Source organism: Artemia sp. Qi Xiang Cuo, chromosome 1, assembly GCF_049724085.1.
Source record: "Artemia sp. Qi Xiang Cuo chromosome 1, ASM4972408v1, whole genome shotgun sequence".
Taxonomy (NCBI): Eukaryota; Metazoa; Arthropoda; class Branchiopoda; order Anostraca; family Artemiidae; genus Artemia; species Artemia sp. Qi Xiang Cuo.
In genome coordinates this window covers 45,771,775-45,796,407 of record NC_142794.1, presented here as the reverse complement: position 1 = coordinate 45,796,407, position 24,633 = coordinate 45,771,775, and the positions used below count along the sequence as shown (strand labels likewise).

At 35.0% G+C, this 24,633-nt stretch overlaps 1 protein-coding gene across 1 annotated transcript; it reads right to left on the bottom strand.

Annotated features, from left to right (window-relative positions):
• Positions 1-1,235: 1,235 nt before the first annotated feature.
• On the bottom strand, positions 1,236-23,750 carry LOC148956380 (uncharacterized). Its single transcript, XM_089095097.1, has 3 exons — positions 23,646-23,750; positions 6,332-6,445; positions 1,236-2,523 (listed from the first exon to the last, which is right to left on the bottom strand). Exons 1-3 carry the CDS (start codon positions 23,655-23,657, stop codon positions 1,507-1,509), a joined length of 1,143 nt encoding a protein of 380 aa, XP_088951223.1. The 5' UTR covers positions 23,658-23,750; the 3' UTR covers positions 1,236-1,506.
• Between the last annotated feature and the right edge of the window lie 883 nt (positions 23,751-24,633).

Sequence of the window (24,633 nt, the reverse complement as noted above, 5' to 3'; positions counted from 1 at the left end):
TGGATTTTAGATGTCAATAAAACAACCACCTTTAAACATCCAAATAAAATACAGACGTCCGAAATCTTGGGATGGTGTAATTACATTAAAAGATTGATTAATAAAACTGAACCTCAGAATATTGTATATGGTCTCAGGTCACATTGGCAATCCATATATATAATATTTATTGACCTTGAAAGAATTTATGGGTCTTGTGTGATTTATATATCAAACAGTTCGTGGTAAAGAACTGTAAGTAAGGAGCGAACCGGCTCAATCTGGGGGAGGGATCGGGGGAGGATCTTTCCATGGAGGAATTTTTCATCGGGGAAGGGAATTATCTATGAAGGGAGCGCCAGATTCCCCATCATTATTTAAAAAACGTTCAGAAATTAAATAAAAAAAACAAGTTTTTTCAGCTGAAAGTGAGGAGCAACGTTAAAACTTAAAACGAACAGAAATTATTACGTGTATAAGGGGGTTTGCCTCCTAGTTAATACCTCGCTCTTTATGCTTAAGTTTTTTCTTGTACTTTGAAAAGAGCTATTTATTCTAATTAAAACGGCCTTTGTGATTCAGGAGTCATTCTTAAAAAATTGAGACAAAATTCAAACTTTAGCGTAAAGAGTGAGGTATTGGCGAGGGGGCGATCCCCCTCATATACGTAATAATTTCTGTTCGTTTTAAGTTTTATTGTTGCTCCTTACTTTCATCTGAAAACTTGTTTTTTTATTTAATTTGCATAGCAGAAGCGTGAAGAATTCTCAATAACAGGAAACACTTGAGGTCATCCTTGCCAAACTGAGATTCTATCTGCAAGAAAATTGGTGCCTAAGAGAGAACGCGAGTTTACCACTGAGTTCTATAATAATCACGATTAAGCTAGCACATTTTAAAAGCAAAGAAGGCAGTAAAAACAGAATAAAACGAGATATGTCTTTTATGCTAAGCATGACAGTATGGAAGATCGGACCTAATTCCAATAAATATATTGCCCTCGCTTAAATTTTCATGCATTTTAATTTCTTTGGGCAAAACTGTCCACTGGAATGTTTTCTAAAATATCATTTTCCTCATAAAACTTACTTTCAAGCGCAATCAACTTACTTCATTTCAAGCGCAAAATATATTGAAAAAGCGGAAGTTGCTGGTACTGGACTTCTCTATTCTATAATGTACCAGTCGAAGTTAATGAAATAAGACTGAAGCTCAACTATTAAGAGCTTCATTTAATCGCACAGCAGAACACAATGTTTATGGACAAGATGTTTATTCTAAGAACAGTTGTACCGTTTATAAATCTTAAAAAAGAATATTTGCAACTTGAAGCTAAGGTGCATGCATCCAATACTGGAAGCGTACTTAACATGGATGCATCAGGTAATTACGATCAATTGTCTCGAGGCGGCATTCTTGTGTCTAAAGCCATTCTATGTCAAACTTGGATAGGCAGCATCCTTATATTCAAAATAACCAGTATATCCACTAGTTTTGAACCTGGATAGCAACAGACACTAATGGCATCTATTTTGTCAGTAGTGTTTCCTCAATAGCAAATCTAAGTAATGCTTCCCCTGGTTCCATGCGATACTGTTTCCATTCTGATTCACTAAGATCACTTTCAGTAAGTTCAGTGGAAAATGCTTTTACAGGCAACAACTTCCTTTCTCTCTCTTCTGATGGCTTTCTAAAATAACAGCTAGAATTGGAACAGGCAAAGTTCAACTGAGAACCCCTTTTAAGAGATTTTTTACACTCAAAACAAACATATTGATATTTTTCTGTTTTGGGCTCTAGTCGTCCATAATCCACAATGTCTTCATAATGAAATGTTGCTGTTGCATAGTCCAAATCCAACTTTACTATGTAAGGTATTTTATTCAGACCTTGAATTAAAATTGACTGCAATTCTCCATACCATTTCTTTATTGATTTTAGACAGACTTCATCCAAAATGCAGAGATCATTTTCTAGGAAATGTCGAGTCCATGCTGGTTTGATTTTGGAATTTTCATGGACATTGTAGTATCCTCTATAACAATCCCAGGAAACTAAAGCTACAGCCGTGGCGAAGTGAGGAAGATGCACAACAGAAGACACTACTGTCCTAGAAAAGAATTTATACAGACAGTTGTAAATATGTCGGAGATCTTCCAGTTCTACACTGCTTATTGGTAACCTCGATTTGGCAAAGGGATCGAATTTGAAAACAGTCCCGATTAGTTCCTCTTTAATTTGAGTCTCGGGTGTATTGCTTCTTTCTTGTCCCATAGCTTTATTTATTTTTGATAGCCTTTTTAATTGTTTTCCAACTGAAACATTAAGGGAAGCTGGTAAATCAAGTCGCTTAACAATGCCTATGATTGTGGCCTTTCTGTCCTTGTTGTTTCGGACGTAATCAAGAATGATGGCCACAGTGACTTCTTGATAAAGTCGCGTGCGGTATGCAAGCAACTTCATGAATATGTTTCTTACCGCTTCTATAGGTATATGAAGCTTGTGACAGCTTTGCTCAAAGAAATTCAATGCTATCTCTCGGCCCTGAAAAAGAAAATAATTCTTTAAGTTTTCAACAGAGTGGGTTAATATAGGAAGGCTCAACATTGAAGTGGACCAACCGTCCATGAGACGTAACTTTCGATGTAAATTCTCCCAGCGTTTTATAACGAAAATTCACTACCTAACTTCCGGTTATCATTGTGTAAAGCCTGGAAACAAAAGTAATACCAATCCTCTGTGATTTTTATGGTGTGGTAACTTGCAATCAAACGTGAAAATTCAGTACAGTTATGAAGGATCTTTATTGTGCAAGACTCAAAAATAATTGTCTGTAAGACCCAACTCCCTCTGACCATGCCTCAGGTTTATTTTCCATTTTGTCCAAGAATGAAAAAACAGATGCGTCTCCAAAACTTGAGAACTTCTCCAGAGTACCGGCAGTTGAAGAACTGCATCAAAAAGGGTGTGAAAGCTAATTAAATTTTAGCCAAGATTATATTCATTTAACCAGGGATCTTAAATGGGGGTTGGGGTCGAAATACCACGGGCGAATGCCCCAAGAGGATCAAGCGCAAGAATTTTCATACGAACATTTGCTCGCCAAGGCTCATTGTTTTAATCTAATTTATGATCAAAACGTGTTTATCTCAGCTTTGTTACTTTAACGTTCCACTGAATTGAAAATTGAAAAAAAAGAAGGCATGCTGTAAAAGTGCTCGATAAAATTTCGGGAGAGGGACAGAGGAATAATGTTTGCGATTCTTTGTTTCAGACATCCAAATGCAAATATTTGTCGCATTCAACTAGATCAGAAGTCTATTTCTAAATATATGTAAAAAAAAAAAAAAAAAAAAACGTCATGAAAAGGTCTCCCCGATGCCTAGTAGTGGCCTTGCACATGACTATAATTCGAGTGCCAAATGTAATACACGTCTTTATGTGATCATGGTTGCAATGGTAGCTGCAACCTATTAAAGAGCGAGCTATGGTCCATAGTAACCAAAAATTTTAAAACATATCTTGCAAGAAACTGTCGAGTGAGGATCACTTTCGTATGGACACTGATTCAGAAACATTATCTATTAATTAGCTTCAACAGAATAATAATCTGTAATTATTAAAATAAATTTCCGGAATATAAAACAAGGACCTGAAACTCCTCAAAAATAGCGTCAAATAGAAATAAAAAATTCACGGATGAAATTACTACTGTCGGAAACTGTTGGAGACTTACCATCTTCAAGGAAAATCAGTTGTTTTGCAGGAGTAACACTGAAAGCCAAAAAGTGATTTAAATGGGGCCAAAATGCCAGTGAATGAAAATTCTGATATAGCTAATCGATCAGAAACTACTTAACAGCTGTATATAAAATCCCATCTTTCCTTAATTTCTTTCCATCTAATCCCTTTCCAAGAAATTTCAAGTTTCCTTTACGACGTTTCCTGTAGTATGTCCTTCTACACAATTAAAAAAAAAAGATTCCAAATCAGTATGATTGGATCTTCTTATGGTTGTTTGGTATGATTGGAGATGCACAGACAAGCTCTTTGCTCCTCCCAACCCCTCCTAACGTGAACAACACCTTTTTTCATTGATATACCGGCTTCATTTGCCTTGTATCTCAACATAAAAATTTGTTTTTGTTGAAGATAAGAATTTAAATCGTATCTTATAACGGATTACAATTTAAAAAATGTTTTATGTAAAAGAAGTATTTCAAAGAAAAGCTAACAGTCATATTAAGACCTAAGAGGAGTAGAAATAAAGTATTTAAATAATTAAAACTTAACAACAGCAAAATTAATATCAATGAACAAGGGAAACCCTAAACAAACACAACCTAAAATGGAAAATCAACTCAAGCATTTAACAAACAACACTACCGTACATATTAGTAGGGGACAAGAAAAGTCCCCTAAGCTTTGTGTAAGAGTGTAATTGGTGCTTTACTGAAAACAACATGTATTCGAGGAGCGTCTTTTTTATTTTTCATAACAACAACACTGCAAAAAATAGCAATATGTTATCTTTTTGTTTGATGTGATTATGTGTTTTAATTTTTCTTTGTTTCTGCTTATAGCTCAAAAGGTTTTAGGGGACCAGAGACACAAATTGTGTGTCTGACACAATTCATCACAAATTCAACTATTGATTTTGCTTTATCATGTGCTCGTCTTGTTTCGAGAGAGTAACCTCGGGAAACTTTGAGAATCTTGGAGTAGCGAATGATCCCAAAGACCAGCATACTGCTGGGCAAAAAAAACTATATCAAAATTTGATCCAATATCTCGGGTCTTAGGAAGGGTTTGGGTAGCACAAAAGGGCTAGGAAGCGTGGCTGGTTGCCCTCTAATCAGTTTGACCTTTGAAAAGGGTGTTCGAACTTTTAGCGTCAAATCGAATGAGCCTTCTCTGAAGTTCTACAGCCAACCCTTCTACACAAAGTCGCCGGGAAATAAATGTTTTCTTCTCTTTTCTGGTCCTTTTTTTTAAGGCAACCAATGTTTTTTTTTTAGCTTTTGCACTGGGGCCCCCTTGGCCTAAGTTATTGAAGAGTCGAAGGTAATAAGCTTGAGGTTGTCTGTGCAGGATTTTGACTCGTGTTGATAGAAAATCATCGCAAAGTGTGGAAAACCGTGTTGTGACCAAGATAGGGCCAGGATTGAACGAAGCCTCCATTTAACTGGAGGTCCCAGGGACTTTTTGCAATCCAGTTCTAGGCCGGCTTGAGTGCTTGTGTAGACTTTAGAAGATGTGTTAGTCCCCGTCCTGTACTAGTTCTGGAACCATAGCTTTTCCTGATGCCAAAAAAGTTTCAATGGTTAAGATTTGACTGACGAATTTATGCGCTTCGAACTGGGCTTATTAGGAGTTACAAAAACTCATAGGTAGGAAACATGAAATTAGGTGATATAGTATTACTTTACTCAGGCAGAAAGGATGAGATACATAGAAAGGGAGTAGGGCTCATGATGAACAAGGAAGCTGCTAAGCCTTGTTAAAGTTGGAAATATATTAATAACGGAATGCTATCCGCTCATTTTATGACTAAAAAGGGCAGGGTATCAGTGATGGTAGTATATGCCCCTGTAGAACTGACTGATATAGATAGTAGTGACTTAGATGAATTTTATTTACAGCTACAGGAACTAATAGACAGTCCCAGGTAGAAATAAGGTGTATTTATTTGCAGATTTTAATGCCCAGGTTGGTAGAAACAGGGATAGATGGTATCCTAGCCTAGGTAAATATGGTGTATGAAAAGAAAACAGCAATGGCCACAGACTACTGCAATTTGGTAAGTATAACAATCTAGTTATAATCAATACAGGTTTTGGTTATAAAATTGCTCATAAGTTAACATGGTATTCACATAATCGTATGACAGCTAATCTTATTAATTATGTTAGGTAAACCAAAGACTGGCAGGATCAATACATGATACTAGGATATATAGAAGTCCTGTTATTGATTTTAAAAGTAAAAATCACCATCTAGTAGCATCTAGGGTTAATTTAAAGCTAAAATTTTGGAAGGGTTCTTCTTTGAACAGGGAATTTTATTTTTAGTCTTATAACTTCCAACTGCAATTTTTCACTACCAGTTTTTACAATTATTCAACTGTTATTTTACCACAAAAGTTTTTGGAACATGACTTGATGAAGAATAATGAAAATTTGATATTAAAAATACTCTATAAGTAGAACTTCAGCCTATTGAAATCAGGCACCCTGCCAATATGCTGATTTTTTTAGCTAGGGAATTCGGGAAAAAAAAACTATAAATTAAAATTGGTTCAGCTTTAAATTGGTATGTTAAATTAAAATCATGTAAGAGCTAAAATTAATACCAGGGTCTTCCTCTCCTTAGTAGTTTTAAATCCATGCTGCACTGTTTTGTAAGGAACATCTCCTGAGTAGTATTCCTTATTCTCACCATGTTTGATATCAATGACTTCTTCTTCCTTAAAAAGATGGAAAGAAAAAATATTACTTACTATTACTCTTTGAGAAGGGGAGGCCTCTCTTTCTTAAGAGAGGGAGGAGCTGTCAGACTTTGTTACCAAGGCTGTTCTTTTTTAAAATCCATTAAAATTTAGCATTCTGATACTCATGGTTTCAACATCCTTACTACACTTGGGATAATAAGGATATAAGAACATATGAGGATCAGAGTGGATACAATTTTGCTAGTTGATTAAAGTAGATGCTTTTGAAAAAATGCCAGGTTTTAGCATACATTCAGAGAGTGTGAACAATTATGAACTTATCTATTCACCGTTGTTACATTTTATCCAAAGTAATTGGCTGATTCGATTTCAGAAAAAGAAAATACTGAACATATTAAGGACTTTTTTGTCTTGCCGAAAAATGCTGAAGCCAAGGCTGATCTGTGATCAAAATTTGCGCCTAATAATATTCTTCCTCACTATAGTGGTGTAGCAATGTCAGGACACAATTGACCTGTTTAAGAAGTGGGATGAAGAAAGCCTTGCTGTGCCAACTCATGTCGTCAAACTTCTGAGTGAAGTACCAGTGTTGCTGGTTGTGGTCTATTCACAATTAGCCTATAAAGCTAATCAGCTTTAGCAAACTGTATCAGCAAAGCTGGACAATTATAACTTTAATTACCTTAAGTTGACATAAACTTGTTTGACTTATTGATAAGTCTGCCACCAAAGATTTCGAGGCATCTATGCTCATAATTCTTGCCAGCATGTCAAGAAAGAAATTTCTAGGAAATATTTGGAGATTATCAAGGATGTTCCCGAAGATTATGCAATTCAGTCTTTCACAAAATGTAGTGGTATTGTTACTGCTAAAAGGTTGGGCTCTTTGAAAATAGCTCTTCAGACTAAGCAAGCTTGAAGAGTTTTGACAGTGCTGTTTTAAGTGCCAATCGCCCCAACATTTCCAGTTTTCTTGTCCCAGTCCTGCACCCAAATGTGCTTGTTGTGCTGGTGCTTATATTAGTACCACAGAACATCTGTACAGTGCCACATCTAAATGTATTAATTTCAATGGCAATAATGAGCTTTTAGCACATCATGCTCTGTTCTCTGCAGTCTTTCAAATCAATAGCCTTCTAAACGACTTTAAGAATTCTAATTATATCACAGAATATAAACTGAGATAAGAACAAAGTTGCTTATACTGATTATCTCTACAAAAACTTGGTGTTTCTTTTTACTGTGTTCTTTTATTTTTGTTTAATGTTTGTTTCGTTTTGCTTTGTTTTACTGTGTTCTTTTTCTCTGTGTTGTTGTTTCTTGTTACTTTTACCATTGTTCTTTTATTGCCACATCACTGCTTCACAGGAGTAGGTGCTCTGCTACTTTAATTCATCTTTATGGTAAGTAAAAACTTTTCTAACTCTGGTTATGGGGATTTCTGCTACATAGACGGGCGTATTCTTGAGCTACACAATAAGCAACTAGATATTTTAGTATTTCAAATAATTCAATAGGGTGTGGTTCAAGAAATGCTTTGAATTTTCGTTCTTCTGTAAGCAGTCAATATATTTCTGATTTAAGGGGCATAATAAACATGATGACAATTTCTCAGTCCTTCAACTTAATATTATGGGTCTTTGTTCATCAATTTATTAGTTGAGGCTAATAGTCGGTGATGGACTGCCTGACGTTTTTGAGCTATATGAAACCTTTCTGCATAATATCAATGAGATGCTGCTGAATATACCCTCAAATAGGATGAACAACTAAATAAGCAGAGAATGGCAAAAGGTGGTATTGCTTTCTGTAAATCCAATGACCTTCTGTAAATTATCAGAAATGATCTATCCAGGAATCAGGAAGGGATTTTTGAATACATATTCCTTGAATTAAATCTCAAGATAAGGACCTTAGTATCAGTAATGTATACCAATTTTCAAGTGGCTGCAACTTTTCATTTCTACAGATCCTTTATGAGCTTTTGAAGACAACGCGTACTCGTCTATGTGAGCTTGTAATATTGGGAGATTCCAGTCTTAATTTATTTGATCAAGCACTTTCAGTCATGGTGGATTTTCTATCATCTCTGGTCACAGCTGGTACCAACAGTTTGTATTCTGACACATCATGTAACTATGTCTACAGCCTTCTTGATAAATAATATTTTTTCCAGTCTTAATTTGGTGCAGAGTTTGGTGCTAGTAAATCATCTATTGGACCCTTTTCTTGTCTTTTTTCTGTATTTAGTGTTAAGAAGATGGTGAGTCAAAGGACCCCTACTTTGAGCTCAGCTGCCACTAAATATGGCAAAAATTGGCTAACCCTTCTTAAATCCCAGTTATTCAAGATGCCATTGGATATATCTGACAGAGATATGGACTGGACTTTCATTATCACTTTGACTCCTTTTATGAATTGATCAAAATTTTGCTGTTAATGCATATACTACATCCACTTGTGGTTCTAGAACTAAAAGATTTTTTCCTTGGAATTCACTGATGACCCCAGGCTTTTCAGGAGCTGGAGAAGTAAATATAACCTTTAAATCTTACAAGTCAACAGTCATTGACAAGTACACCAGCTGCTCACCTGTAACGTTTCAAACTCTATATGAACATTTATAATTCTTTGATCTGGAAGGCTAAATGCATTTATTAGTTTCATGAATTCCTATTTTGTCAATATGGCAAAAACAATTGCTTCTTCAATAGGCTTAAGTCTTTCCGAGCCTAATTTGAAACTGTATCTCAGTCTGACTTTCTTCAAATCAATGGCCCTGGAGCCTATTGAGGTTAAGATAAGTAAACTTGTCAATGGGTTAAAAGGTTCAGCATCTTCTGGTCCTGATTGTATACCCACCAAGGTTGTGAAATAAATTTTTTCTTTCAATTATATCTCCCTTGACAAAGCTTGTAAATATATATTTTGAGAATGGAGTTTTCCCACTTCACTTAAAAGCAAGCTCCAAAGGAGTAATTCATCGATATCTTTATTGTCTGTATTTAGCAAAGTTTTGAAAAGGGTAAGCTTTGCTGTCTACTCTACTTTTCAGAAGTTGAGAATTTTTTTCATTATTTTCAGTTTGGTTTCCAAGCAAAGCATTCAATTGAGCATGCTTGTGCTGCTCTTTTAAATTTCTAACATTTGGCTCTTGATTCAGAACTGATTCCTACTGCTATAATTTTGGACCTTTGAAAAGCTTTTGATTCATTGAGCCCCGAAATTCTACTCTTTAAATTATACATTACATTGTATGAGATCCCACAAGGCTCAGTTCTGTTCTTACTTTATGATTAATTAAAAAAAACTTTTTCCACAAAATAAGTTTTTCAAAGAAAAGTAAAGAACTCCATTAAACAAAAAATGAGCAAAAATAAAATCAAATAATCTACCAAACGTGAAACTACCACAAATCAGCATCGATAAATAACAGAAACCCAAAACGAACAGAAAATACAATAAATAACCGAGTCAAACTCAAAACAAGCAGAAATTAACATTAGTTGGGCTCAAAACCCCCATGCCTTCCCAAGGCCATAACATAATTTGCACTTTACTGAAAAAAATATAAATGTTTTTACTTTTATAACTTTAATAAATCAAATAATATTAACATTTTGATTACTAAATATCAGTATATGTATATTAAACTGACAATGCACATTCATTTGTATTTTTTTCAAGTTTGAACATAATACCCTCAGTCGTTCTTGGGATACTGCTGAGATGCCTTATTGGGAATTAGCATTAACACATTGTATTTTGATTTAATCTTAAGGCAACATTTAGTTTTTAAACATAATGGGCAAGTGGGAGAGTGGGCGTGGGAGGGGGACTACTTGCCTTTCAATCACTTTTGACTATTAAAAAGAGCATCAGCCCTTTCTATTTTCAATCGAATGAGCCCTTTTCGAAGTTTTTACGACAACTCCTTCGATACCAAGTGTCCTGGTCTAAACAACAACAACAACAAAAAAATAATACATTATACCCACATCGATCTTTACTATAAAAATATCAAGCCTTCCAATCACTTTCGACTATTAAAAAGGGCACTAGGCCTTTCGATTTCCAATCGAATGCGCCCTTTTTGAGTTCCTACAACAACTCCTTTGATACAAAGTGCCCTGGTCTAAACAACAACAACAACAACAAAATTATACATTATACCCACATCAATCTTTACTATAAAAATGTCAAGCCTTCCAATCACTTTCGACTATTAAAAAGGGCACTAGGCCTTTTTATTTCCAATCAAATGAGCTCTTTTTGAGTTTCTACAACAACACTTTCTATGAACACCTTAGATGCCCCCTGGGCATAAATTACAACCCTTACTCTAAGGGCTGTTAGGGTGGTTGTCATCCTCTAGGACCTAATATCCAGAACATTCAACTAGGTTAAACAAAACGGCTAACTCAAAATTTTGATTGGATGTGTTTGGGGAAATGATGGGCATTAGAGGGGCGTTAGTCGATCTCCAATCACTGTCAACTATTAAAAAAGGAACTAGCCCTTTCAATTTCCAGTCAAATGAGCCCTTTTAAAGTTTCTACGACAATGCTTTCAATAAAAACCTTATATACTCCCAAGGCAAAACTTACAACCCTTGCCCTGAGGGCTGGGGGGTGCCCCAAAGACATAATTTCCAGACCTTTCTACTATGTTGAACAAAATGGCTATCTGAAAATTTTGATTGGATGTGTTTTGGGGAATGGTGGGCGTGAGAGGGGGTTAGTTACCCTCCAATCACTTTCACCTATTAAAAAGGGCAATAGCCTTCTCAATTTCCAATTGAATGAGCCCCTTCGGAAGTTTTTACAACAACTCTATCTATAAAAACCTTATATATTCCGAATAACTTACATCCTTTAGCCTGGGGGGTTTGTCATCCTTAAATACATAATATCCAGAGCTTTCAACGCCGTTGAACAAAGTGGTTGTCTTTAAACTTTGATTGAATTTTTTGGGGAAAAGGTGGGCGTATTACTCTCCACTCACTTTTGACTCTTAAAAAGGACAATTTCAATTTCCAGTCAAATGAGCACTTTTTTAAATATCTACAACAACTATCTATATAAACCTTATATGCCCCCAGGCTAGGGCTTAACTTACAACCCTTGCACTGAGGGCTCTGAGCGGGTTATCATCCCAAAAGACCTAATTCCCAGAACCTTCAACTACGTTGAACAAAATTACTATCACAAAATTTTGATAATACGTGTCTGGGGAAATAGTGGGCATGAGAGGGGGGTTAGTTGCCCTCCAATCACTCTCGACAATTAAAAAGGGCACTATCACTTTCAATATCCAATCGAATCAGCCCTTTCTGAAGTTTCTATAACCTCGTTTTCTATAAAAAAAACCTTATATATCCCAGGGCATAACTTACAGCCCTTGCCCTGAGGGTTGTGGGGGGGGGTTGTCATCCTTAAAGACCTAATTTCCAAAACTTTAAACTACGTTGAATAAAATGGCTGTCTAAAATTTTTGATTGGATGTGTTTGAGGAAAAAGCGGCCATGATAGAGGGATGATATACCCATCAAAAGCTTTTAACTATTAGTAAGGGTAATACCCTGTGAGTTTCAAATTAAATTATCCTCTTTCCAAGTTTTTCTGACAAAGCTATTAATAAAAACCTCATATGCGCCCAGGGTATAGAGCATACACCTTGCTCTGAAAACTGGTGGAGGAGTGTCCTACTCAAAGGTATAATTTCCTGATTTTTAAACTACGTAGAACAAAATGGCTATCTCAAAATTTTAATTGGATATGTTTGGGGAAATGATGGGTGTGAAAGGGCGTTATTTTCCTTCCAATCCCTTTCAACTATTAAAAAGGGCACTAGCCATTTCAATTTCCAATCGAATGAGTCCTCTTTAAAGTTTTTACGACAACGCGTTCTATAAAAGCCTTATATGCCCCCAGGGCATAACTTACAACCCTTATCCTGATTGCTTGGGGGGGGGGCGTTGTCATCCTCAAAGACCTAATTTCCAGAACTTTCAACTACGTTTAATAAAAATGCTATCTTAAAATTTTGATTGGATGTGTTTGGGGAAAAGGTGGGCGTGAGAGGGGGGTTAGTTGCACTCCAATCACTTTCGACTATTAAAAAGAGCACTAGCCCTTTGAATTTCCAATCGAATGAGCCTTTTTTGAAGTGTCTACAACAACACTTTCTATAAAACCTTATAAGCCCCCAGGGCATAACTTACAGCCCTTGCCCTGAGGGCTGTGGGGGAGTGTCCTCCTCCAAAACATAATTTCTATTTAGAAATCAACTATGCTGAGCAAAATGGCTATCTCAAAAATTTTGATTGGATGTGTTTTGGGAAATGGTGGGCGTAGAAGGGGTTTTAGTTGCCTTCCAATCACTTTCGACTATTAAAAAGGGCACAGGCCACTCCAATTTCCAATTGAATGTGCCTTTTTCGAAGTTTCTAGGAAAACTTCTTTGATACGAAGTGCCCTGGACTAAAGGAAAAAATAATAAATAATACATGGTGCCAACATTGTTCTTATATGCCCCCAGGCCATAACTTAAAACCCTTGCCCTGAGGGTTGTGGTGGAGTGTCCTCCTCAAAAATATATTTCATATCTGGAAATCAACTATGCTGAACAAAATGGCTATCTCAAAATTTTAATTGGATGTGTTTGGGGAAATGCTGGGCGTGGAAGGGGTGTTAGTTGCCTTCCAGTCACTTTCGACTATTAAAAAGGGCACAAGCCACTCCAATTTCTAATTGAATGAGCCCTTTTCGAGGTTTCTATGACAACTCCTTCGATACGAAGTGCCCTGGTATGGAAAACAAAAAAAAAAAAAATAATAAATAAATAATACATTGTGCCAACATCGTTCTTTACTTAGGCAGATTGATAGAGCTGCTTATGATAATGACCTTTTTTTTATGGTTATGAACAAAACAGATCGTTTGTAATTGTCTATGTCACCCCAAATCTTTCCATACCAACAAATGTAAATCTCAACCATCTGGTGATGATATTCTAGTTGCCTTTGCTGATGAAGAAAACAACCACTAAAATAAAAGCAGATGTCTTTTTATGCCTTTTTAAAATCTAATTGCTTACCAGGTCTGGTATCATCTGATGTTTTACTAGGTTGCAAAATATTATAATGTAAAAGAGAAAAATCTGAATTAAAAATATTTGTTATAGATGTTGCTCTGGTATCTATCTGGTATTAGTTTCTCCAGTATCAGGGGCAACTCTATAGCGTTGCCTATAGTAAAGGCCATACGGCTCCAATGTTTTATTATTTATTTATTTTTTTCCCCCAGAGGCACTTCATATGGAAGGGGTCGTGGTAGAAACTTCAAAGGGGGCTCATTCGATTGAAAATCGGGAGTTCTAGTGCCCTTTTTAAGAGCCAAAAGTGATTGGAAGGCAACGAACTCCCCTTCCACGCCCACCATTTCCCCAAACACATCCAATCAAAATTTCGAGATAGCCATTTTGTTTGACGTAGTTGAAATATCTGGAAATTAGGTCTTTGAGGATGACGACCCCCTCACAGCCCTCAGGGCAAGGGTTGTAATTTATGCCATGGGGCATATAAGGTGTTTATAGAAAGCGTCGTCGTAGAAACTCAAAAAGGAAACTTTGTTCTACACAGTTGATTTCCAGAAAGAATTATGTTTTTGAGGAGGAAACGCCACCCACAGCCCTCAGGACAGGGGTTGTAAGCTATGCCCCGGGGGCATATAAGCTTTTTATAGAAAGCTTTGTCATAGAAACTTCAAAAAAGGGCTCATATGATTGGAAATTCAAAGGGCTAGTGCCCTTTTTAACAGTCAGAAGTGTTTGGAGGGCAACTAGCCCCCCTCTCATGCCCACCTTTTTCCCCAAACAAATCCAATCAAAATTTTGAGATAGCCATTTTGTTTAACGTGGTTAATAATTCTGGAAATTATGTCTTTGAGGATGACGACCCCCCCCCCACAGCCCTCAGGGCAAGGGTTGTAAGTTATGCCCTGGGGCATATAAGGTTTTTTATAGAAAGTGTTGTTGTAGAAACTTCAAAAAGGGCTCATTCGATTGGAAACTCAAATGGCTAGTGCCCTTTTTAATAGTTGAAAGGGATTGGAAGGCAACTAACACCCCTTCCATGTCCACCATTTCCCCAAACACATCCAATCAAAATTTTGAGACAGCCATTTTTTTCAACGTAGTTGAAAGTTCTGAAAATTATATCTTTGATCATGACACTCCCCGCCTCCCAAGGTCTTCCGCGTAAGGGTTATAAGTTATGCCCTGGGGGTATATATGGCTCTTATGGAAGAAATGCTTTTATAAACCTCATAGAAGGGTCATTTGATTGGAATTTGAAAGTTTCAGTTCATTTTTTCAGCATCAAAAGATATTGGAGGGTAACAAGCCCCCCCCCCCCGCCCTTTTTCCCAAATGCATCCAATAAAAACTTTGAGATAGCTATTTTCTTAAAATTAGTTTAAAGATCAAATAACAAAAACTCTGGTGTCAACACAACCCCCAGGGCCCAGGGGCAAGCGTTGTAAGTTATGCCCTGGGGGCATATATGGTTCTTATCAAAGGGATGTTTATATAAACTCCAAAGAGGGCTCATTTGATTGGAAATTGAAATTTCTAGTTCACTTTTTAAGGGTCAAAAGAGATTGGAGGGCACCTAGCCCCTCCCCTCCACGCCTTTTTTTTCTCAAACCCATCTGATAAGAATTTTGAGATAGACATTTAAAAAAAAATAGTTCAAAGACCATATAATGAAAACTCCAGGGTTAACACTGCCCCTCAGGGCCCAAGGGCAGGCGTTGTAAGTTTTGCCCTGGGGGAATATATGGTTCTTATGGAAGGGATGCTCATAGAAACTTCAGAGAGGGCTAATTTGATTGGAAATTGAAAGTTCTAGTTCACTTTTTAAGGGTCAAAAGAGATTTGAGGGCAACTAGCCCCCCTCCACGCCCATTTTTCCCCAAATGCATCCAATAAAAATTTTGAGATAGCCAATAAGTTAAAAATTGTTCAAAAGTCAGATAACAAAAACTCAGGTGTCAACAAAACCCCCCAGCGCCCGGGGGCAGGTGTTGTAAGCAATGCCCTGGGGCATATTTGGTTCTTAGGAAAGGGATACTCATATAAACTTCAGAGAGGGCTCATTTGATTGGAAATTGAATTTTTGAGCTCACTTTTTAAGAGTCAAAAAAGATCCAAGGGCAAATAGCCCCCCCCCCTCCCAACCCCACACTTTTTTTTCCAAACCCATCTGATGAAAATTTTGAGATAGACATTTTGTTAAAAAAAATTAGTTCGAGACATTTTTAAAGGGGTCCCCCATCTTTGGAGCTTAAATCCAACATATATACGTTTCTGCAAAGTTTGGATAAGAAAAGCTCTGGAGTCAATAAAACCCCCCAGGGCCCAGGAGAAGGCATTCTAAGTTATGCCCTGAAGGCATGTATGGTTCTGATGAAAGAGATGCTTGTATAAACTTCATAGAGAGCTCATTTGATTGGAAGTTGAAAGTTCTAGTTCATTTTTTAAGAGTCAAGAGATTTAAGGGCAACTAGCCCTCCCCCCATGCCCTTTTTCCCCCAAACTCACCCACTAGAAATTTTGAAATAGCCAGTTTTTTAAAAATTGTTAAAAATTTGATAACAAAAACTCTGGTGTCAACACAACCCCCCAGGGCCCAGGGGGTAGGCGTTATAAGTGTTTTCCTGGGGGTGTATATGGTTCTCATGAAAGGGATGCTCGTATAAACTTCAGAGAGGGCTCATTTGATTATAAATTGATAGTTCTAGTTCACTTTTTAAGAGTCAAAAGATATCTGAGGGCAACTAGCCCCCCCCCCCTCCCACCCTATTTTCCCCAAGCCTATCCAATAAAATTTTTAAAATAGCCATTTCATTATAAATAATTCAAAGGTCAGATAAGAAAAACTCCTGTGTTGACACAACCCCCCATGGCCCGGAGGCAGGCATTATGAGTAATGCTCTGGGGGCATATATCATTTTTATTGAAGGGATGCTTGTATAAACTTTGGAGAGGGTTCAGGTGATTTGAAATTGAAAGTTCTTGTTCACTTTTTATGAGCCAAAAGAGATTGGAGGGCAACTAGCCCCCCCCCCCGCCACGCCCCAAATGCATCAGATAAAAATTGTGAGATAGACAATTTGCTAAAGATAGTTCAAAGTTCAGATAACAATAAGTCTGGTGTTGACAGAGCCCCAGGGGCCGAGGGTAGGTGTTGTAAGTTATGCCCTGGGGGCATCTATGGTTGTTATGGAAGGGATGCTTGTATAAACTTCATAGAGGGCTCATTTGATTGGAAATTGAAAGTTGTAATTCACATTTTAAGAGTAAAAAGAGATTGGAAAGCAGCTAGCTTACCCCCACACTCCATTTACTTTAACAAATAAACTTTCAAATGGGGATAAATCCATTTATTTAGACAGTGAAAAAACAGGTACAAAAGTCAGGTATTTTGATCACATATACAGCAACCGTCTTCAGTAGAAATACTAAAATAATAAAATTGAAACTAGCATAGTTATATACAGCAAAATAAATAACTTTTTGGGCCATTCACAAAATAATGAACTTCCAGATTATTCACTAGATTATTTTGAGAGAGAGTTCATTGACAAAGCTCATTCAAAGTTCTTGATGCAAATTTTTTTTCTTTAATCTTGACTAAATGTAAAAAAAAATTTCCAATGAAAGTGGCAAAGCCTTCCGTGTCTTCTAATTGCAAACCAAATGTTGAGTTTATAGATGTTTAGTGGGTTGGTCTCATTTCCCCATATATACAACATATTAAATTAGGTGTTGTTTTCTTAGACCACACTGCCATTCTAAGACAAACAAATAAAATTTCAAATGGGGATAAATGGGGGAAAAGTTATTTATTTTGTTGTATATAAATATGCTAGTTTCAATTTTATTATTTTAGTATTTCTACTGAAGATTGTTACTGTATATGTGACCAAAATATCTGGACTTTTGTACCTGTTTTTTCACTGTCTAAATAAATGGATTTATCCCCATTTGAAAGTTTATTTGTTCATCTTAGAACAGCAGTGTGGTCTAAGAAAACAACACCTAATTTAAAGGTGTTATGTTGAAAATCCATTTATTTTTTTCCCAGACGCACTTCATATAGAAGGGGTTGTTGGATAAACTTCAAAGGGGGCTCATTTCAAAGGGGGCAAATTTTTTTTCACTTTGATATTGTTACTTTGATACCAGTTTTGATACTTTGATGAAGATTATATTTTTTTTAGTTTGATTTTGAAACAAGGAATTTAAAGACTTGAAACTATTTGCAATCAAAAACAAACAAAAATTAATTAAAAAAAAAACTTTCCAAAAAATAAGTTTTACAAAAAAAATGTAAAGGCCATTTTAAACTTAAGCTCAGCAGATACAAATACCTGTAAAAATTCAAAATCAAAACGACCAGAAATTACTATTAAAGAATAAATGAAACCCGAAACGAACAGAAATTAAATAAACAATCATAGGAAAAAACTTACAACAAGTAATAATATAAATTAATAAATAGATCTTAAAGCAAGTAATAATTAGATTGAATATGAAAATCAAGCTCAAAAAGAAAAAAAGTATTTTACTATTGAAGTATATATGAAACTTAAAATGAACAGAAATTAAATAAACAATCAATGCAAACAAACATACAATAGCTATTAATGTAAATGAATAAATAAATCTAAAACGAGTGAAACTTACATTGAATATGCAAATCAAGTTTGAAACAAACAAAAATCTGCCTCCCTATCTCACTGTAAAAGTCTAAAACCTACTGTGTCATTATACTTCAATAGCAAAATACTTTTTTTTGTTTTAAGCTTGTTTTCATATTCAATCTAAGCATTATTCACTTTAAGGTCTATTTATTCATTTATATTATTACTTGTTGTATGTTTTTTCCTGACAAAAGTAAGCTGAACAAAAAATTTGAATCAAGCCCTTTTTCTAGGGCTATAATGAGAGACAGGTTGAGAGAGATAGGACAGATTGCCCTCGTTCACTGTCTAGGGCCAAACAAAAAGTAAGTTACCCCCAAATAGGGATGTCATAAGGAAAGATTTAACAGAAATGGGAACTTTGTGAGAGGGTGTAAATTGAGAGGCTTTGAATAGATTGGAATGGAGGGGGAGTATGCATAGCTGAACTGGCCTTAGGCAGCTACAGTGAGTTGTGAGTAGTAGTAGTTTGTCATATGATGAAAATAGAACTGGCATATTCTTAAACTTGAAAAAATCTGATAACTGAGGTTATCACTGACACTAAACTTTCCAAATCAGGAAACAAATAATATAATCAGAAGACATGACAATATTGATAATTTATTAGTTTTGAAAATCAGTGCCTCTAACCTAGGTCTAATGGTTGTTTACACATCCAGAAACCCATTCTGTATTAACAGATGCAAAATAACAGAGAAATACATAAACTAGGGCAAGATATAGGGCCACCAGTGAAGAGGGTGTACTTGTAAGTGAAACAATTATTGCATTCAGAAACAGCATAAGCTAAATGGGTTATCAAGTAGGATGTTCATTTTATCCCTATGTCAGTAGGCCTAATAGTCATGTACACATTTACCAACAGAAAAATGGTTATCAGCGTACAGTTAGGGGTATTGAGAAGGAAAAACTATAGAATTCTGAAAGCAACTTTGAAAATTCCTAAGATACTTAGGTATACTTATATCTGTCCTACCCCCCCCCCCCCTGCCAATGTGCAGATATGTGGCTTAAGTCATATATTTTTCATGTATTATGCCATAAATTTTATTTTTTGTTTCAACTGAGTTGTGTTGCCAGGCACTAGATTTGAAGTGTGTTTTGATCAGGTTCAACAATAATTGTTTTCAGGTTCTCCATGTTTAACCTAACCAAATTTGAAAGTGTTTTCATCTTACAAGTTCCAAGCATGTAGGACATGGGATTTTTATAATCCTATGTCCCTCTTTTTTAGTGCGATTTATAATCCCTCTTTTTTATAATTGTTTAGTGCAACAAGCTTGTTGGCTTACCGTATTTTGGTATTAATAAATAAATAAATATTCCAGAATAGCATAGCCTGTTGAACACAGGTTCTGAGAAGACTCAAACCTAGGTTGAACACAGCATTCAAATGATCATCTGCAAAACATGTTTCCAACTGAGTGCTGAATGTAGGTGGCAAATTGCATCAATAAATTGTAACTTTTATTTATTATAACTTTTATTATTTATACGTATAACTTTTATAACTTATATAACAAGTAAATTGCATCAATACTGACAAAATTAAGAAACAGAAAATGCATGGAAAATATATAATTTGAGCTATATGCTTAAAAATTAGGGAGGTTGGGGGCATAGTAAAGGGAAGAGCTTTTAGGAATAATATAAGCAAGTATTCTAGGATTATTTATTTTCAAAATTTCACATTGTTTTCTGGGTTACCTACACATGACAATATAGAAAAATGTTTCCTTATATCTGAGCAATAAAATATTGTCAATTACTACTATATTGTAAATCATCTTTCCTCTGGAAATACAAATATATAATTACACACATACAAGGTATAAAAAGTCATTTGTATGACTTTATTCATGTTTGCTCTATAATAGCACAAAATATAAAAAGTGATCTGTATCACTTTATTAATGTTTGCTCTGTAATAGTGTGAGGTATAGAAAGTCATATGCATGACTTTATTTATATTTGCTCTATAAAAGAATGAGACATACAAAGTCATTTGTATAACTTTTTTATCATTCTAAACAATTAGAGAGAGCATGATATTGTCCACTGTTTGACTTTATACTGCATTCTAAATAGTAGTAATTGACAATATTCTATTGCTCAGATATAAAGAAAAAATGTCTATTACCACAAAAGCCATCTGTAAGACTTTATTCAGTTTGCTTTATAATAGAAAGATATATTAAAAAGTCATATGTATGACTATATTTAGGCTACTCTATTGTAAAACAAGGTAAAAGGCTATCTGTATGACTTTATTTAGGTTGCTCTACACATAAAATCATGTAGGCATAGGCTATTAAAAGCCATCTGTACAAATTTTTGTTGTTTTCTCTATGTATCAGTGGAAAATAATATAATTTCTTCTGCATGACATTTTAGTGGATCATATAAACTAAAGGATAAAACCAAAAAGTTATCTGTATAGCTTTATTTGTGCTTCTCTAAGATTTTTTATCATTATCCATCTTTAGAGGGAAACATAATATTGTTTTTGTTTAACTTTTTAGTGCTTTCTATATAAGAGTAAATGACAATATTTGTTACCGTACTTTATATACAGAGAACCAATGGCTTTAATAGTCAAATGCTGCTCACCCATTTTCCCTTCTCAACAGTCTTAACTAATGCCAAAGGAAGAATCACACTAATGTAAACATTAGGGTAAATTTGCAGTGGGCCACATAATTTAGCTAAGGTGAAAGTGAAAATGTAATTTGATGTCCTTTTTGTGCTCTTTCATAATTCAATAATTGCTTCTGGGGCTAGTTGCATCTTGAGCCCTTAAAAGTATTTTATTTTTGTAGCCACACAAAGAAGTTATCAACAGTAGTTAAGTTATTGAAAAGTGGTTAAAATCATGTCATTAGTTTATAAATAAGTTGTTCAAGAGTATTCCAAAAATACTTATTTATAGCAATTCAAGCCTCATTTATTAGGCAACTCAAATATAAAATGTTTTGCTACCATTTCTGTATAATATAAAATATAAAAAATTTATAATACTTTTCTTAAATATAAATGTTTTTGAATGCTGCTGACAAAAATAGCTCTGAATTTTGTAATTCAAAACATTGCTGTCAACAATTCATGGTATATTCTAATTCAGGGTATATATTTGCACTTAGGGGGGCAGGGGTGGGTAAATTTCATGGTAATTTTGATGAAAGTGAAAAAATCATTTGATGCTTTTTTATGCTCTTTCATTATTCATATTAAATACCTTCCAGGCCCCTTTAAGGGCTCAAGATGCAACTAGGCTCAAAAGCAATTCTTGAATTATAAAAGAGCATAAAAAAGCCTCAAATGACATTTTCACTCTCATCTTAGCTAGATTATATGACCAACTGCAAATTTACCAATATTAGTACTAGGCTTTGGTAAAATTCTACTTTAGCTATCTTGGAAACGGGTTAGGTTAGGGAAATGAAACTTTCAGGGATGGATCTACAGGCAAAAAATGGGTAAATTTTTCACAGTTCATGTTATTGACTTATGAATAAAGTAAACATACCATTTGATGCCTTTTTTATGCTCTTTCCAAATATAATAATTATTTTGGATGCAAATGAATGTTAACCCCACCCCTATATATATATACCAATTCAGGGTATATAATTGCACATAAGGGGCAGGGGTTAAGTTTAAACTTACCTCTCATTTGCATCAGAAATTAATTTTACCCCCCCTCCTTAATGTGCAAATATATACCCTGAATTGGTATACATAGGGGTGGGGGTAAAATTATTTTGCAACAAAAATGATTATTATATTTGGAAAGAACATAAAAAAGGCATCAAGTAGTATGTTTACTTTACTGCAAAAAAATTAGCAAAGTACACCCCAGGAAGGTATTTTGAAGAAGGGTAAAAGACCTCTTCTTGAGAAAGACCACTTTTCTTTGGCATTTGGAAAAATAGCAATGGGTTTTTGGCCTATCCCTTTTTTACTACAGTATGACACAATGCAAGTGCAAACCCAATCATCTCAAACTAGAGCCAGTCTAGTGGGAGTAATTTGTCATCATAAATCCAATGTGTGGTCTCTGTTTTGACAAGCAAGTGAATGAAAAAATACATATTTAATATTTGTGATTTGCAGAATAAAAATCAAGAAATAAAAGTTAGATTTTTAGAGTTAAATTGTGAATAATACTGAAACACTAAAAAGATGTTAACATCAAAAAAGGATAATTGGTATTTCCAAAAAGAGGTCTATCTAGGTAAGTCAACAAACTAATTATTTTAAGTGAATGATCTTAAATAATTTTAATAATAATCATAGGCTATTGTTGCATAGCTTGGATTTTCAGTTATTTATTGGCCTATACAAATCTTTTCAATTCTAATTAGATAGCAAGATGTAAGGTTTAGAGTTTTAAATAATTTTGATCAATTGTATACTGGTCTTTTACCCTACCTACCTTCACTCCTTCTCTCTCTAGAGGGTCCTGACCTTTCATGACCTTTAAAAATCAATGTGTAATAAAAGTAAAACCATGCAAAATAGATCTTCTGCTTAAATTAAGTACAATTAAATTGATTTCAGCTTTGCAACTTTGCTCAATCCCAATTTTTAAGTTTTTAAAGATATGCAAATACATTTCCTAAATTTTGAAAATAGGCCTAGGCCTAATCTTTGATAGGCTATGGCTTAAAATTCTACTCAAATAACAGGAATTGCATTTTCAGAACTAAAGCCAGAGAAAAAGAAACTTGTAACTGAAAAATTAAGGCAAAATGTTGTTTTGTCAAAATTTCAATAGTCTAGGTATACTTGAGTTGCCTAATAAACACATGCCTGAAAGTTTCATTTTCCAGTAAATTGTTACCAAATCATATTATTGACTAGCAAATAAAGTGAATATACCACTCAATGCCTTTTTTATGCTCTTTCCAAATATAATAATCATTTTTGTTGGAAATGAAATTCACTCCCACCCCTATATACCAATTCAGGGTATATATTTGCACATTAGGGGGAGGGGGGGTAAAGTTTAAACTTACCTCCCATTTACATCAGAAATAAAATTTGCCTCAACCCCCCCCCCCCTAGAGTGCAAATATATAGCCTACCCTGAATTGGTATATAGGCTATAGGGGTGGGGGTAAAATTCATTTCTGAAAAAAATGATTATTATATTTGTAAAGAGCATAAAAAAGGCATCAAGTGGTATAGGCCTATTCACTTTATTCTTTAGTCAATAGGCTAATATGATTTGGTAAAAATTTACCTATTTTCCTAACCTAACCCCTTTTCAAGTCAGCAAAAAGCAACTAAAGTAGAATGTTACCTAATATACAATTAGTGTTTGAAAATATATCATTAGCTGTAGTTTAGCCTACATTAGGCCTATTATCCAGCCTAGGTGTGTAACAGGATTTTTTTTTAAATGATAGGCTAGGCTACAGAATAAAAAACTAAGATTTTACTCGATGCTCCATTAGTTTGCTTTTTTCAATTGCTGGAATTTGGCGACACCAGCCTAAATATGCATTTATTTATTTTAAATGACAAGAATATCAAGAGTATCTTTTTCTTCTTGTTTGTTGGTGTTTTACCTGTCACTGTTCCGCGATGGTTACCACGTTTTCAATAGACAAAGGTTCAGAAATGATTAAATAAAAAAGCTAAAACTTTTTAAACAAAAGTTTTTTCAAATGAAAGTAAGGAGAAACATTAAAACTACAAAAGGAACATGAATTATTCCGTATATCAAGTGGTTATCCCCTACTCTACACCTTGCCTTTCCCGTTGAAGCTTTTAGCAATTTTAAAAAGATCCCTATTCTAATTAAACGGTCCTTATGTTATTGAGAAGGGGACAGTCCTTTTCATATAAGGAATATTTTTTTTTTCGTTTTGAGTTTAAATATTGCTACTTACTTTCGTTTGAAAAAAAAAACTTTTTTTTATATAATTTCTCATCGTTTTTCAAATAATACTGATAAATTTGGCTCACTCTCCATGAAAAATTTCCTCCTCTCGCGAAAAAGTCCTCCGTGAACAGTTTCTATCAAGAAAAATACACCCCCCCCCGTCCCTTAAAATACACCTTCCCCTTAAAATCCACCTGCGAAATTCTATCCACGCTGAAAATTCCCCCCCCCCCCCGTAAAATTTCTTGCGGACGATTCAGCCTGAAAAATTGTCCTTAGCATACTTTCATTTGAAAAGACTGTAATTTTCAATCGGTTTCCGATCACTCCAGAAATCCCCTCTTTCGCGGGATTTTTTCCCCCAGAAATCCGAACCCGCTGTAAATTTCAAAAAAACATCTCCACATGCAAAATTGAGGTGGAAAAGCGAAAGAAAGACAAATCAAAAGAAATTCGTATAGGAATTTTCGCAAATATGTCCCCCCAGTGTATAATTTTCCCTGAAAATTTCCCTTGGAAATTTCCCTCCCTACAGAATATTA

Coding starts and splice junctions, on each gene's coding strand:
- LOC148956380 (XM_089095097.1), bottom strand. Junction 2,524..6,331: donor CTAAGGAGAGGAAGACCCTG/GTATTAATTTTA, acceptor TTTCTTTTTCAG/GGCCGAGAGATAGCATTGAA.